The sequence below is a fragment of the Ceratotherium simum genome, chromosome 4 (assembly GCF_057802395.1).
Source record: "Ceratotherium simum simum isolate JZ-2026a chromosome 4, ASM5780239v1, whole genome shotgun sequence".
NCBI lineage: Eukaryota > Metazoa > Chordata > Mammalia > Perissodactyla > Rhinocerotidae > Ceratotherium > Ceratotherium simum.
This window is the reverse complement of record NC_141903.1, coordinates 93503023-93520025: the sequence shown is the minus strand read 5'-3', so window position 1 is coordinate 93520025 and position 17003 is coordinate 93503023. Positions and strand designations below refer to the sequence as shown.

The window sequence follows — 17003 nt, the reverse complement described above, 5'->3', positions numbered from 1 at the left end:
AAACTTTAACAGCTTCAACCCCGTGGCACCAACAATTATGATGAAATTTCTTAATCGAATAGTGACAAGAGAAGCTAATAAGGTAAGTCTCTTAAGAACTGATTAATTTGAACCTTACGTGGTATTTACGGAAAGCCAGACTTAAGTGTTATTGTGTAAACTTGATTTAGAGACACCTATTACTTCAGTTTTTAGAATTAAAAAATTTTATTATGCTCATGAGCCATATCATTTTAGAAAATGTAGGAAATGGTGATTTAAAAAATCCTCAGCCTTTTTCCACTATTAAGCTTAGCTTTCTCTTTCACATTGAGGTAGATATCCCTTTGCTTGGCTTATTGTTATAAATTGAGTCTATTATCAAGAAACTGTTTCCTGGCATCTAGATATGTTAGTCATCAATAGTCCAACTCTACTTTTTCCTGTTGTCACTTCTTTTTTATTTGATAATTTTTTTTATTGTGGTAAAAAACATAAAATTTACCATCTTAACCATTTTTTCCAGCTTTGAGATATAATTGACGTATAACGTCATGTAAGTTTAAGGTGTATAACCCATTGATTTGATACGCTTATGTATTGCAAATGGTTCCCACTATAGCATCATTTAACACCTCCATCATGTCACATAATTCCCATTTCTTTTTTGTGGTGAAAACATTTAAGATCTTCTCTCTTGGTAACTTCCAAATATATAATACAGTATTATTAACTATACCATCTTAACCATTTTTGTGTACAGTTCAATAGCATTAGGTGTATTAACGTTGTTGAAAAACAGCTGTTGTCACTTTTAATCATCATGTTTTATGTCTTTCGAATCAAGATGATATTAAAGTGAATTGATGGAACTGCTACTCCCAGCAGCATGGTTCTGGGGGGCCCTACTGTTACAAATCAACTAGATCTTACGTGAAACAAGTCTTGTTTGCACTGCTGGGATCACAGGAACTGAGAAATCAAGGGAGAAGTTGTCTTGAGGATTAAACAAGATAGTGTATGAGTGTAAAGCACTTAGCTGAATAGATAACAACTATTAACAGTGAAAAATTAGAAACAGAGTCCAGTGATGGAGCAGTTACTATGGTGAACTGTTATGTCGTTAATTAGTGTTTTAAGAACATTCAGTGACATGGGAAAATGCAAGTTAGTGTCCAGTTAAAAATAACAAGATACGAAGTTATATGATAATGCTAACCAGAGAAATGATATCTTTAGCTCTTGATATCTGTCAGGCACTATGCAAAGTATTTTTACGTACCTGATCTTATTAAACCTCACCACAGCCATACAAAATTGGTACATTATCCCCATTTTACAGGTAAGGAAACTGAGCTTTGTGGGGAAATAACTTGCATAATATCCCACAACTATTAGGTATCAGATGGATTCAAAGTTTTGTTCTGACTCCAATTCACTGTGCTAAAACAAAACAAACTATTGTCAGTAACAACAAAATGCACAGATATACATAAACCTATACATAGTAGAAGAAAGTACATAAAAATGCTAAATGTGATGAGTTCTGAATGATAGGATGACTTGTGATTTTTTTATTGTCTTTTGAAAAAAAATCTTTCTACATTCTCTACTGTGAGTATGGTAACTATAAATTACAGTTTTAAGTATTTTATTTATTAAACAAACATTAAGAAATAATAAAAATAATCAGCATCATACTACTTTATCACATTAACCCAAAACTTCTTTTAAGACTAAGTCATTAATATTGCAAATGGCATTTACCTTAGCAAGTTGTATTATACTAGTAAAAAGAGGTACCGTAACTTCTTTGTTGTGTAGTTAACGTGCTGTACCTTAGATAGCTGACCTGCAAGAGCGTGAGAGCTAGTATGCTTTTGATGTCATCGTTGACACGTTGCATCACAGGAGCGGCAACAAGCGCACTGTCACGTCCGTCAAGCTTTTATAAGAGCAAGTGTTAGGATGCTGTCTGGGGTCCCCAAGGATGGTGGTCATGGTCTAGGAAGATCTACAGAAGAGTTTGCTCTCTGGCATTCTGTAGCTCGGTTACCTCTGTTAAGAAAGAGTGTTGACATCTCACATGAACCAGTTATAATAAGAGTGTTGAATATCTTAAGTGGCTTTTTTTTTAAGTTTAAATAGATATTTCTCTGTTTTTGTAAGAAAAAAGATCTTTAGTCTTTTCTGATATCATTAAGTATATAAAATGTGGAAGGAACTGCTGATCACACATTGCAGCCACATTTGCTTGTTCATAGTACTTAACATCCATGGTGTTTCCTTCAGCTACCAAGGACTGTGATTCCAAATTACATTTCCTTTTTGGCAAGTAATCCATATCTAGAATTTTCAAAAACAAGTACTCGTCTCAAAACAATTTTTAAATTAAATGTATTCACATAAGAATGAGGTTAATCTGGAAGAGAAATTGACAGGCACGAGCAAGCAAGTTTTGTACCAGGTTGCTCTCTGGGTGTTGGAGCACGGTACAACCTAGAAATCACAGCCGTTTGTATCAGACGGTGATAGGCCAGTGCAAGAATGGTGGGAGCACAGCACAGAAGCAGGTGGATGTGTGTACGTGGGGATTTTCTGTGACGTGCGAGCGGCATTTTCCGTCCCTGGGGAGAGAGTAGGCTGGTGTGGGTACCAGTGGCCTGGGAGCCATTGGATACCCGTGTGGAAAACATAAGGCTGCATCTTCACTCACACTGCACACAGAAGTGCCTTCCAGGTGGGTTCAAGGTTTCAGTGCAAAAACTCAGAATGAGAAGAGTGCTAGGAAAAAACGCTGACTTTGGGTTGGAGGGAAGTCTTCCTGAGCAGGAGACAAAAGCCTGAAAGCCATAGATTTGCTTCAAAGAAAAGAAAATCAGGAAGTGACAGAAGGCGCGGTGAGCAAAGTGAGAAGACGAGCATAGGAATGGAAGAAAATGTTTGCAGTTTATGAAACAGACAGAGCATTAACACCTGAATGTATAAACAGAAGGCGGCTAAGGACAGAAGCCAGTACACAGGAGGTGCCAGTGCAGGTAAACGTGAGAGGTGTGCAGCCTGCTAGTCGTCAGAGAAAGTGTATTTAAACCAGGTACCATTTTTCACATATCAGATGGCAAAAAATTTAAAAGATTGATAACAGGATTGCCAAAGATATGGAAAAATGGACATTCTCACATACCATGGGTAAGAAAAATGATATTGGTAATTGTTACAGACACTGGAGGGCACTATCCTACAGAAATATTCATGCATTGGCAGACACACATATATAGGTCTGTAATGGTGGAAAAGGGGAAACAATGTCAATGTTCCTTTATTGGAAGAAATAATAGTTAAATTATGGTATACTCATAACATTTTTAACAAATGAAATAGATTAAAGGTACTAACAGAAAGATCACAAAGAATGGTAGGTAATTGTTACAGACACTGGAGGGCACTATCCTACAGAAATATTCATGCATTGGCAGACACACATATATAGGTCTGTAATGGTGGAAAAGGGGAAACAATGTCAATGTTCCTTTATTGGAAGAAATAATAGTTAAATTATGGTATACTCATGGGCCGGCCCTGTGGCTTGGTGGTTAAGTGCGCGCGCTGCGATGCTGGTGGCCCGGGTTCGGATCCCGGGTGCGCATCGAGGCACCACTTCTCCGTTCATCCTGAGGCCGAGTCCCGCATACAGCAACTAGAAGGATGTGCAGCTACGACACACAACTATCCACTGGGGCTTTGGGGGGAAAAAATAAAAAAAAAACAAACAAACAAATTATGGTATACTCATAACATTTTTAACAAATGAAATAGATTAAAGGTACTAACATAGAAAGATCACAAAGAATGGTATTAAGTAAAAAGATCAAGTCATAGAATAATACATATAATATCCCACTTACGTTTAAAAATTAACTCTGTGTGACTATATGTACTTATAGGTATTTGTGCACAGAAAGTGGTCTGGAAAGGTACTCACCAGAATGTTAACGGTTGTGACAAAGTTTAGGATTTGCGGAGACCAACAGAAGACAGTAACTTCATAAAGATTTTTGAAACAGCTTGGTTAATAAGGTTAAAATAAAAATATATATTGAAAGATTGTAGCACAGTATCATTTTTCTGTTTTAATCAATTTTTACAAGATGTAAAATGGGGTGATCTATGAACCGTCACATGAATTCAACTTAAGTCATGTTGTCAGTAAACCACTAGGGGTTTCTGAGAGGGGATCAAGGGTAGATGAACTTTTCCTGCGTTATACTTAAACTACCAAGGGTGTGATGTGTGATATATCTACATATCTGCACATAGATATATATGTGTGTGTGTGTATATATATATCGTTTAATTTGCATACATAGCTTTTAAAAATATACATAGATTTTATATAAAATATCTGTTTAAAACTTAGGCTTTAAATACGCGTTGATGCAGTTGTGACTTTTTTATACTCAACAGACTGTATTAAAATGTTGAAAACCCATGTAGGGATTTTCATGTAAATTGCAAAGATTTGTCAAATTTTTTTGTGTACTTGATTTTATTGCGTTATTTTGTGTTTTGGGCTCTTGAGTGTATATACGTGTGTATATTATTGCGTTATTTTGTGTTTTGGGCTCTCTTGAGTGTATATACGTGTGTATTATGTCTGTATATATGTATGTATATATAATGAGAGATAGAGAACTTCGAAATATAACCTAGTCCAAGTAAGACAGTATTTTATACTCTTGAGATTATAAGTCACTGATACTTGTACCTTCATAAGCAGACCGGTGTTTAACATGGAAGCTTTTTAGCATTCAAATTTGAAAGATTCTAATGTACTTCCACTTAGGTTGGAAAATAGGCGGGGGGGGTGGGGTTTGTTTTGTTTTAGAAAACAGTTTTTTAATTTTTCCTTTTCTCATTTCAGAATGGAGGAAGTATCATTGTCCCTGATAAAACTTCTCTAGAGTTGCTCTGTCAAGGATGCTGTGGCGATATCAGAAGTGCAATCAACAGCCTCCAGTTTTCTTCAAAAGGTAACTCTGGAAGGTACATTCTGTAGCATTATGCAGGTGACTAACTTTCTCTTCATTGTTCATGAAATGAAATCGAACTAAACATATTTTAACTTATAATTGATGTGTACCTATCTGCACTTACTATTTCTTTATTGAGACTGTCATAAAATTCTGTATGTACACGTGCACACACACCCTTCTGAAGATGTCGTCGTATATACCCGTATATCTGAGACAAAACCCAATTCATCTCTGTCGTTGCTATTTTGCCTTTCGAAGTTAATTTGGGATGAGACTTCCTGGGTCAAAATCCTGGCTCTGCCACGTACCAGTGATTTCATCTTCCTGGGCCTCTGTTTTCTCACTGTTTGTTTATGTGAGAGCCTGTTACATAGAGTGTGTGAAGAGTAAGGGAGGTGATACTTGACATGTGTTAAGAGCTCAGTGAGTGGCCAGCTGTTAATGAATTTAATAGTATTATGCTGAGGTAGGCTCACTTTTGAACTTATTTCATAATCACTTATATATGATATGTTTAATAAAGTAATTTCTGCTTATTACTATGTAAAAAGTGTGCATAGCCATGCTGTGTTAAAGGGATAGCCCCACTAATGGTAATGACTAGTGTACTCATCAGAAAACATTTAACAAGTGACCTAGTTGGTGCTTAACATTGAGGAATTCGCCTTAAAAAATTAAAGCCATCTTTGAAGCTCTCAAAATCCACCTGAAATCGTAGTTTCTACCCATGAGTATAACGTGTTCATTTAGTTTACGTCTTTGTTTTTTCAAAATAACTGTAGAGAAACAGGCAGCCTAACACAACTGAAGCCAGAATTCTGCTACTTCCTGTAGAAACATGAATGTAAATGGTGCTTAGGTTCACTGCTGGAGTTATGGGCTGGGAAGGCTGAAGTGGGACACTTGGGGATCCTAACTACCGTTTATAACATTTTTACTCTGGGCTCAGAAATTTTAAAGAGAAGAAGATAATTTTTGAGTGGGTCAGGAACTGTGTTAGCTAATTATATGTTTTTTCGTTTAATTCTCAGACCAGCCTAATGAGATAGACAGTACTGGGATTAAAACCCAGATCCTGTGTTCTTTCTGCTATTCCAGGCTGCTTTTCTTAAGTGACGCATTCTGAGGTTTAAACAGTAAGTTTACCAGTGAAATCTGAACACAGGCATGTTCATAAATTGGAGCCTGCCCAATCAGTAGAGAGGTGATGTAGAATAGTTGTTAAGCGTGGATTCAGAGCCAGCCTGCCTGGGTGCAGATCACTTCCTAGTGACGGCCTGGAACCAGTTGCTGCACCTCCCTGCAGCTCATTTCTTTAATCGTGAGATAGTTCTCCCTTGAGAGTCATTATGAGGATCAAATTGGTTAATGCATACCATGCACCAGGAACAGTACCTTGCACATAATGCTGTGAGAAATCAGGGTGACATGACTCTGAGAGTGTGTCATTTGTGTGTGAAAATTTGAAATCTGTGTCATGAGATACTTTCAGATGACATTTTATTCCATTTTAATAGGTTAGTAACCCGAAAAGGACTCTCAGTTCATATATTTTATAATTAATTATTAGAAAAACATATTTTAACTAGAATACTTAGTATAACTATATCTGAAATGTTCTCAGTTTTAATTTTCATATTTTAATTTTGTTTTAAATATTGTCACTTGGGTGTATATTATTTAGGAGAGAACAATTTATGGCCAAGGAAAAAAGGAATGTCTTCATTAAAATCGGATGCTGCGCTGTCAAAATCAAAAGGAAGAAAAAAACCTGATCGAGTTTTTGAAAGTCAGGAGGCCCAAGCTATTGGAGGCAAAGATGTTTCTCTCTTTCTCTTCAGAGCTTTGGGGAAAATACTGTATTGCAAAAGTAAGAAAGCCTTATACATTTTTTTTAATCTGTTAGATATTAATCTGACAACTGAAATAAAATACCACACTTTTAAAACTGTCATGTATTTGGTTCTGTTACAAGAAAGAGCTAGGGCTAGGTCAGATACTGTTTGGCAATGCCTAAGACATGGCAGGAAAATGTATTAAAATGAGTATTTTTGGACAATGAGTGGATTAAATATAAAAACTAACTGTAGGCCATCTCTACCTCTGTAAATTTTTCCAGTTGCAGTTTGTGAGGGGAAGACTCTGGTCCATGCAGACCTAGTGGCAAGTGTTGGTAGCCCAAAGCCGTCTTAGCACTGAGCTCTGGCCACCAGGGCCCTGGGCAAATTGCCAAGTGGCTTCAGATTTTTTGGATGCTCTGACATTTCTCTGTTCTCTTCACCAGCTGCTCTCTTCCCAGCTGAGGTCCCACTCCCCTGTTCCGTCTTTAATGCCTGCTTCCCCTCGGCCCCTCCACCTGTCACCCATCTGTAAGCTCCCAAATGGTCTCTTTCAGTTAAAAAGTCCCGGACTCCTGTTCTTTTTGTAGAAAATATCAGTTTTCAGTCTTATGATCCTGAAGGAAGAAACTTGGCATTGCTTTTTTTTTTTGATCTGATATGCTTTTTATATAGATAAAACAGTTGACGCAAAACTTTGAAGGAAAATCATTGCCATAGTTTAGGATAGCTTTATGTGTTATAATAAAAAGCAAATAATCATGATGAACCATAAAAAAAAGTCCTATGTGTACAGTATCCCCAATTTTCTCTCGGTTTTTCAAATCTCTTGTGAAATAGCTACGGCAGTGAGTCACAGATAGCGTGTGAACAGATGTTCACTGAAGCTTCACCCTTGCCTGTTATCCTCTGAGACTTTTCTGGTTGCCAAAAACCCAGTTGTTTCAAACTACTGTTTTTCTCTTCCTGTAAAGCTCTGGGGCTGCCTCTGGTGCCTGGTCTCCATCTTTTCTCTTCCTTGTGTCTTTCTCTTCTGTTGTCTCTATATTTCTGCTTCATTTTCTCCTCACTCCGGCCTCCTCCTTGTTTTAGGCTAATGTTCCTTCTTTCCCTGGTCGAAAATTGGGATTTCTAAGTGGGAACCTTCATGCGACCTGAGGAAAATGAGGGAGCATGCCTTAGGTGGGACTGAAGCCACTCCTCTGTCCCTGGCTGCTCTCACCTGGGACCTCTGAGACTGTTCCCACTGGTTCTTCCCTCCTCAGCATTCATTTATAATGTCTTGCATTAGGAAATGGGAGGTCCTGTTCTCTGGTGCAGAGAGCAGCATCTTCCTACACAGCAGATAGAATAGTAAAGACCTGTATGGAGGGCCGGCCCCGTGGCTTAGCGGTTAAGTGCGCGCGCTCCACTGCTGGCGGCCCGGGTTGATCCCGGGCACGCACCAACGCACCGCTTCTCCGGCCATGCTGAGGCCGCGTCCCACGTGCAGCAGCTAGAAGGATGTGCAGCTATGACATACAACTATCTACTGGGGCTTTGGGGGAAAACATAAATAAATAAAATTATTGGAAAAAAAAAAAAAAAACCTGTATGGAGATGAGAATCCAAAGAAAAAAGCGCAGAGCTGGGAAGGCAAAATGCAGAGTGCTTTGGGAAACAGAATATTTTAATTCTAGAAAAGCCATGATCCAGGTGTCAGGATTCTGCATGAAGTTCTTGCTGAGAGTGATGGTGAGACAGCTCCCCTAAGCTTCCAATTGTCTTGTGTTTTATTTTTAACAGCTTGCTTGGTATTTTTGGCATTATGTGCCTAAAGTGTTGAAAATCGTTCAAATGAGAGGTGCCATATAATTATAAAGATGGTGTCATTTGTAATAATTACAGAAATGTTTTTACAGGAGCATCTTTAACAGAGTTAGACTCACCTCGCCTGCCTCCGCATTTGTCAGAGCATGAACGGGACACGTTACTTGTTCAGCCTGAGGTAACATCTTTGATGACACTGAGCACTGCTTACAAGATGCAGATGATTGACTTGTGGGCATGTACATTTGACCACTGCCTTGTCACCAAAACTGTGTGTATGTGTCTTTTTATAGGAAGTCGTAGAAATGTCACACATGCCAGGAGAGGTGTTTAATTTATATCTTCACCAGAACTACGTGGACTTCTTCATGGAAATAAATGACCTTGTGAGAGCCAGTGACTTTCTGAGTTTTGCAGATACCCTCAGTGGTGACTGGAATGTAAGACCATTTGACTTAAATGTTTTCGTTTGTGACTATTTCCTCAGAATTAAGAGAGAAAGTTTACTTTTATTCCTAATTATTTGACGTTATTTTATGTAACTTCTTAACTGTGATAAAACTAATTCATCCAACCTAGAGTTTGTAATGAAGCTTCAGCAGTTAATCTGATTTTTCTGGTAATATAGCATTAATTTTTTCTGAAGGTTATTTTCTGATTATAAAAATATATATTCAGAAATTTTGACAATCATTGAAAAGTAGGTAGAAGGGAAAGAACGGTGCTTCTGTACTTTGTTAGTTTTTCAATTTTTTTAACAGATTTGAAGTTATTCACTATAAAATTTGTGTTTTTCCTTAACATTTTAACACTACTCTGACCAGTATAGTAGGCACCAGCCACATATGGCTATTTAAATTAAATTAAAATCCAGTTCCTGGGTCAGACTAGCACATATCCCACGTCTACCTGTGGCCTGTAGCTGCTGTAGTGAACAGCCCAGAATCTAAACGTCTCTGCCACTGGGAAGTTCTGCTGCACAACAAAATAGCATTAATAATTAAAATTAGGAAAGATACAATAAAAAACATTTATGATATAGTTTCTGTGTTATATTTAGAGTTTCTCTATTCAGCAGTTACATTTGCTTGATTTTTTTATATTGCTTCTTTTCTATTTTGAAATTTTCCACCTATAGACAAATTGAAAGAATAGTACGGTGAATACCTGTGTACCTTTAACTTTTGCTCACCAGTTTTGCACATTTTGCCACGTTTGCTTAATCTCTATTTGCACATTTGTTTTGGCTGAATAACTGGAAAGTAACTGCAAGCATCCTGACACTTGATCCTGAAGCACGCACAGGGACATTGCTCCCTCACAACCACACAGCGGCATCACGGCTGACAAAGCTGACATGAATTCAGTAACGTACCATCCTCGTTCCGATTTCCCCAGTTGCCTCAAAATGTATTTTGCAGTTGTGTCCCTTGCCCCCATCCAGCATCCAGGCAGAGTTCACACACAGCCTTCGATTGTTATGTCTCAGTTGCATTTGCTTTAAATAATTTTGTAGCATGTTATTTTTAGGGCTGTAGTGATGTTGAGAAAAGTGAACAATACAGTCACTTAATATGGTTAGTCTTTTTTTGGTGTCAGCGGTAGCAATAGTACTATTTTATAAATCTCTTGTTTATTTCACATCTTGTCTCCTCTTTTAGACACGCTCTTTACTCAGGGGATATAGTACATCTATAGCTACGAGAGGCGTGATACATTCCAACAGAGCCCGAGGGTTTGCTCACTGCCAAGGAGGAGGATCAAGTTTTCGACCCTTGCACAAACCCCAGTGGTTTCTAATAAATAAAAAGGTAAAAAAAAAAAAAAAAAGAATTGTGCACTTTCAATAGTACACTTTCAAATTGTACACTTTATAGTCTGTGAACTATATCTCAAGCTATTATTTAAAAAGTTAGAAAAATGTTTCATTTTTAGTAAAAAAATAGTTGCTAAGAATTTTCTTAGAATTATGTTAAAACATAAAAAGGACAGTCTTCTTAAATGTGTAATCATTTTCTTTTTTTTTTTTTTTTTAAAGATTTTATTTATTTTATTTTTTGCCCCCAAAGCCCCAGTAGATAGTTGTATGCCATAGCTGCACACCCTTCTAGTTGCTGTATGTGGGACTCGGCCTCAGGATGGACAGAGAAGTGGTGCCTCGATGCGCACCCGGGATCCGAACCCAGGCCCCGAACCCGGGCCACCAGCATCACAGCGTGCGCACTTAACCACCAAGCCACAGGGCCGGCCCTGTGTAATCATTTTCTTAAAGAAAAGATACAAAGTTTGAAAGCACACACATGTTTTATTTATTAGTTGACTATTATTGGAATCAAAGTATAGTTATAGTTATATTTTAGTTTTAATTGAAACTAAATCCTGGCTTTGCCTCTCACCATGTGGACAAGTTATTTCAGCTGATGTGCACTTAGTTTCCACAGCTATAAATGTAGAGGTTGAATTAGAGGTCAAAAGCAAGTGGTTCACAAGTTGAATACGACACACACCAAATTTTTTTTAAATGGATTGCAGTCTTTAAAAATTAGTACAATAGTGGCTGGCCCAGTGGTGCAGCGGTTAAGTGCATGCTCTCCGCTTCGACGGCCCAAGGGTTCGCAGGTGCGGATCCCAGGCGCGCACCGATGCACTGGTTGTCAGGCCATGCTGTGGCAGCGTCCCATATAAAGTGGAGGAAGATGGGCATGGATGTTAGTCCAGGGCCAGTCTTCCTCAGCGAAAAAAGAGGAGGATTGGCATGGATGTTAGCTCACGGCTGATCTTCCTCACAAAAAAAAAATTAGCACAATAATAGGGGCCAGCCCAGCGGCATAGTGGTTAGGTGCGCGCGCTCCACTTCAGTGGCCCAGGGTTCGCAGGTTCGGATCTCAGGTGTGGACTGATGCACCGCTTACCAAGGGCCCGCTTCCTAGTTTGCAGATGGCCATGCTGTGGCGGTGTCCCATATAAAATAGAGGCAGATGGGCACAGATGTTAGCCCAGGGCCAGTCTTCCTCAGCAAAAAGAGGAGGATTGGCAACAGATGTTAGCTTAGGGCTGATCTTCCTCACCAAAAAAAAAATAAAATAAAAAATAAATAAATTTGTACAATACTTAAAACTCAGATATGGATTTCTGGCTTCAGAATTTCTGGAATCTCCTGAAAAAATGGAAAGTGAGGCAGCACTGGCCCCTGTGTCACATGAGGTGGGAGGGGAGGTCCCGCTGACCTGGCGGCTCCACTGCACTGACTGTCGTCGCCGGCCTGGCTCCTGAGCACCTCAGTCTGTGACCCTGAACCAGGTCATCTCTCGGATGTCTTCCAGTGCTAACATCATGTGGCTCAGTATGAGCCTAATGTGTTACCTAAGAAATGTTTTCCAACAGATTTCTTGGAGAATTTCATGACTTTTAAGCAATTGGTGTCCCTTATTGACTTGCTTTGCTCTTTATAGCACATACACTGAATGTGCGTTAGAGTTACATGTGAACTCTCAGACTGAGCTCCCGAAGCAGACAGCGTGCTTCTCTCCGTATCAGCCCAGCATTGCAGCTGGCCTGTGTTCACTGCATAAAATTAATTCTTTCATTGAGAAACAAATCCTCACATAATTTGTGATGTGTGTATGCTCATAAACAGAATTCCTTTGATTTTTAAGGTTTTTTCCCTTCTACCTTAAGTCTCTCTTAAAAAATTCTTATTGCTGTTATGTCAAATGTGAAATAGTTGTGTAGGTAAAATATTTTTTTGTTAGATAATGCTGGGACAGTTATAAAGCACTAATTAGATAAACCCTTAAAAGTATATTTATAGTTTTTAAACCCACACACTTTTGTGATATAATAAACTTAGTTTGTCTAGGAATACATACCCATATTTTTAATTTTATGTTTCATTTCATCCTTTTTTCTTTTCTTCTGTACAGTATCGGGAAAATTGCCTGGCAGCAAAAGCACTTTTTTCTGACTTCTGCTTACCAGCTTTATGCCTTCAAACTCACCTGTTGCCATACCTTGCTTTGCTAACCATTCCGATGAGAAATCAAGGTAATAACATGGGTTTTTATTTTCCCCAAGAAGCAGTGTTTTATAGCAGTATCTTTTTGTGGGTCAAATCATTGCTATGTACTGGTGAGACTGTTTTTTTCCCTTTATTTTTTGATCCAGAATTAATACATGCTTTTTGATTAAAAAAGAAAGAAAGAATCAAATAATACAGAAGTATATAAAGTAAAAGTTGAAAGTCCCCTATAACCACAGATAATTCCTTTTGACAGATTGGTGTAAATTCTTCGGGACTTTTTCTGTGCCTATACAAATATCAAGTGTAAGCTTTAATTTGCTTATGTCACGTACCAGGGATAGCGCTCCATGTTTTATAAATTAGTGCTGAAGCGGCTCTGGAGGCTGGGAAGTCCAAAATCCAGGTGCTGGCAGATCCAGTGTCTGTTGAGGGCCCGCTTCCTAGTTTGCAGATGGCCATCTTCTCGTTGTATTCCGACATGGCAGAGAGCAGCGCAAGAGAGCGCTCCGTGGGGTCCCTTTCTTCAGGGCACTAATCTCATTCATGAAGGCTCTACCTCTGATACCATCACCTCGGGGATTAGGATTTCAACACGTAGAACAGCAGCAATGCTAACATATATCAAATCTAACTCATGTTTTCAAAATTTATAATAATTTTATTTAACCTTATTGATAGATATTTTGGTTGATTTCAGTATTACAAACAGTGTCCGTTAATAGTATGTTTATATTGTCTTTCTAAGTTTTGAAGTTATAAATAATAGCGAAGAAATGTTAGTGTACCTATGGCAATGCACACTTGCACAATTTATCTCTACTGAGATTTGCCTTTTTATGAACTTTACCAATTTTTCTCTTTTTTAATGTGTATTTTAAGGGCCACGTTTCATTAACAGTCCTTGGTCCATTGTCTGTGGTGCTGATCTTCAAGGTAGAACAGAGAATTTGTGTAATATTAAAAATATTAATAAGCTACCACATAACTCGTCAAACTTCTGAAAAATTTTAAAGATAGGGTTGCCTTATGACTGATCAGAAAAGAGGATTATTGAGAAATGTCTACCTGCGTACAATAAGAGTCTTGTCTTGTGACTTTTAAGAGTATTGGTACTTAGGCTGGCCCCGTGGCTTAGCGGTTGAGCACTCGCGCTCCGCTACTGGCAGCCCGGGTTCAGATCCTGGGCGTGTACCGACGCATCACTTCTCCAGCCATGCTGGGGCCGCGTCCCACATGCAGCAACTAGAAGGATGTGCAACTATGGCATGTGGCTATCTGCTGGGGCTTTGGGGAAAAAAAAAAAGAGTATTGGTAGTTAAAGATTTAAAATGTTCTCCGTTCATAGGCAGGAGTAGGGTGACTCTTGAACAATGGCCACGATTAATCTGTGGGTCAGATTCCAGAGATTTCCCTATCCATGCCTATTATCTTTAAGGTTATATTAGTTTTTTAACTTTATTTTGAAATAATTTCAAACTTAGGGAAAGTTGCAAGAATGGTACAACGTTGCAAGAATGGTACAAAAGAATTCCTAAATATCCTTCACCAGGATTCCTCAGTGTTCAATTTTTACATATTTACCTTTTATTCTCTTTCCCTCTCTTTCTTTATGAACACGTGGACACACATATGTGTATTTTTCTGACCATGTTTGACTAAGTTGCAGGCGTGGTGCCCATTATTCTTAAACACTTCAGTGTGTCCTTTCTGAAAACAAGGACATTCTCCTACATAACCACATTGTACACATCAAAATCAGGAAACTAAAGTTGGTACACTACTGCCATCTAATTTATAGACTCCATTCAGATTTTGCCAGTTGTCCTAATAATGTCCTCTGTAAAATAACAACAAAAACTTGTTCTCTTTCTCGTCCAGGATCCAGTGCAAGATCACGTGATGTACTTATTTAGTTGCCATGTCTCTCTAGTCTTCTTTGATCTGGAACAGTACCTTAGTCTTCCTTTGTCCATGATGTTTTTGAGGCATACAGGACAGTCACAACGTAGAATGTCCCTCAGTTTGGGTTTCCCTGATGATTCCTCATGAGTGGATTCAGGATATGTATTTTGGCAGGAATACCACAGAAGTGATGCTGTGTTCTTCTCGGTGCATCACATCAGGAGAATATGATGTCTATTTACACCATCACACCGAAGTTAACTTTTTTTATTTGGTAAGATGATATCTCTCAGGTTTTCCAGTGTAAAAGTCATTAAGTATTTTGTGAGGAGATACTTGGAGACTATGGAAATATCCTGTTTCTCCCACTAGCTGTAGCGTCTATTAACGATGATTTCCTGGTGCTGTGATGGTTGGTAAATGGTAATTTTCTCCGGGCATAGCTCCTGCTGCATTTATGTTGGTGACTTGTACTGTGAGGTGTTGCTTTGCCTTCTCCTGGTCTGTCTGTTTATATCCAGATGGACTCGGGATTCTTATTCTTTCAGTTGTAGCTCCTTGCTGTCATTATTTATTTTGGTCTCACGTTGTCCAGATTTGGCCAGTGCAAGCTGCTTTAGGTAACTCTGTGCCTTTCGACATGTCCCCATTACTCTTTGAGTACTTTCTTTCTGATAAAAGATGTTCCAAGATCATTTTATACTTTCCCTGCCGCAGGCGTGGACTCAGGAATTTCAAGGAACCCTGGTTCCTTTTAGTGGAAATGGTATTTAGAAGCAAGGATCTGGGCACTAGGTGTACTCACTGCTACTAGAGTGTCCTTGTTTCTAGGCTCTTTCAGTGCAACAAAGCAGGGAAGTTGTGTGTGTGTGTGTGTGTGTGTGTGTGTGTGTAGAACACAATTCACACCAGTACCTTCCGTTCCAGTGTAACACCACACAGCTCATTCTGACCTTCCCCTTTCAGTACCTGGACCGCCCTTCGTGAACAACGAAAAATCTGTCTCCCATTTTGCTGAGTCTATTCACTTGTTTACTCAATTCCTCTGTCTGTAACCTGTATCCTGACAACACAGGCTGTTCCCTCAGTCCCAGCCCTACCACCGACTCACGTTGGCAAGCTGGCCACATTCCAGGTCCCCACTCCCAGCTGTGGGACCAAGAAACAGTTTGATCAGCAAGAGTCTTCTTGGACCAGGAGCATCAGCATCGCCTGGAAGCTTGAAATGCAGGATCTGAAAATGTGCACGTTTAACGTGATTCTGTAGGTGGTTCCCATGCATGAGATGTTTGAGGGGTGTGAGAAGTGCTGGTTTAGATTACTCACATTGGACTCATCTGGGGAGTCACTTATCCACTAGTTAAAAATTCAGATTCCAGGATCATAGCTCTCAGTTTTCCATATCAAAAAGCTGGTTTATAAAAGTCCTGATTGTATTGTGTAGTGGATTTTTAAAAAGGTAAGTATCCAAGAACCCTCATAGTGTTGGATTTGCATACTTTAAAAGGTTTATAAAATTTCTTCAAAAATAGGATGTTTTGGCTTTTCTTTTTTATCATCAATTTTTATCCCATTGCTTTCACTTTATTTAGTGTGTCATTTCAGGCATTATTTCTTTATATTTTTCTTGCTTTCTCTCTGTCCCCTTTTCTAGTCCTCCATTAGTGCTTGTTGGAATGCTTAAAGGAATGTCACATTCCTCTGATAACTTTGTTCCTTTTTCTTCATTCTCTTTTCTCTCTTTTCTTCAATGGCGTGACCTCTGTCAGTCTGTGTTCAACTTGACTGATCCTTTCTTCTGCCAGCTAACATCCACTGTTGAGCCCGTCTGGTGAAGTTTTCATTCTGGTTATTGTACTTTTCAATTCCACAATTTCCGTTTGGTCCTGTCTGTAGTTTCTCTCTTTGTTGATACTCTCCGTTTGATGAGACATTGTCATTATAGCTCCCTTCTTTAAGCGTGCTTTCCTTTTGTTCTTTGAACATAATATATTGGCTCCTTTGAAGTCTTTTTGTATTAAATGTCGTACCTGGGCCCTCTCACAGGCAGTTTCTGTTGCCTGCCCTTTTCCTGTGAATGGGTCACACTTCTTGTTTCTTTACATAGTCTCGTAATATTTGTTGAAAACTGGACATTTTAGGTAATATATTGTAGCCGCTCTGGGTACTGATTCCCCTCCACCCTCTCTGGGGCTTGTTTGATTGTTGTTTGCTTGTTTATTTGTTGAGTGACTTGGCTAAACTGTTGGAGTGGAGGCTCTTTCCCTGCACTGTGAAGCCTTTGTCACTCCGCAAAGAGCTCAGCACTCAAGTGTGCATGCGAGTGACAGTGGTTTTAGCAGGGCTCTCTCCGTCTCTATGTTTCTGTGAAACTGCCTGCTCATTTGCTATCACACCCACCAGTTGTGCTCCACTAATTAC

At 38.9% G+C, this 17003-nt stretch overlaps 1 protein-coding gene across 3 annotated transcripts in view; it reads left to right on the top strand.

The window, feature by feature from the left end:
• RAD17 (RAD17 checkpoint clamp loader component) overlaps positions 1-17003 on the top strand; it is a 30076-nt gene that overhangs the window by 10195 nt on the left and 2878 nt on the right. For 2 of the 3 annotated variants that reach the window (XM_087430237.1, XM_087430239.1), the window contains exons 9-15: positions 13-82; positions 4901-5009; positions 6697-6882; positions 8752-8837; positions 8953-9099; positions 10321-10470; positions 12583-12703. In XM_087430237.1, coding sequence (XP_087286363.1) covers positions 13-82; positions 4901-5009; positions 6697-6882; positions 8752-8837; positions 8953-9099; positions 10321-10470; positions 12583-12703 — 869 coding nt within the window. The remainder of the gene's footprint in view (positions 1-12; positions 83-4900; positions 5010-6696; positions 6883-8751; positions 8838-8952; positions 9100-10320; positions 10471-12582; positions 12704-17003) is intronic. The other variant, XM_087430238.1, reaches the window with a different exon arrangement.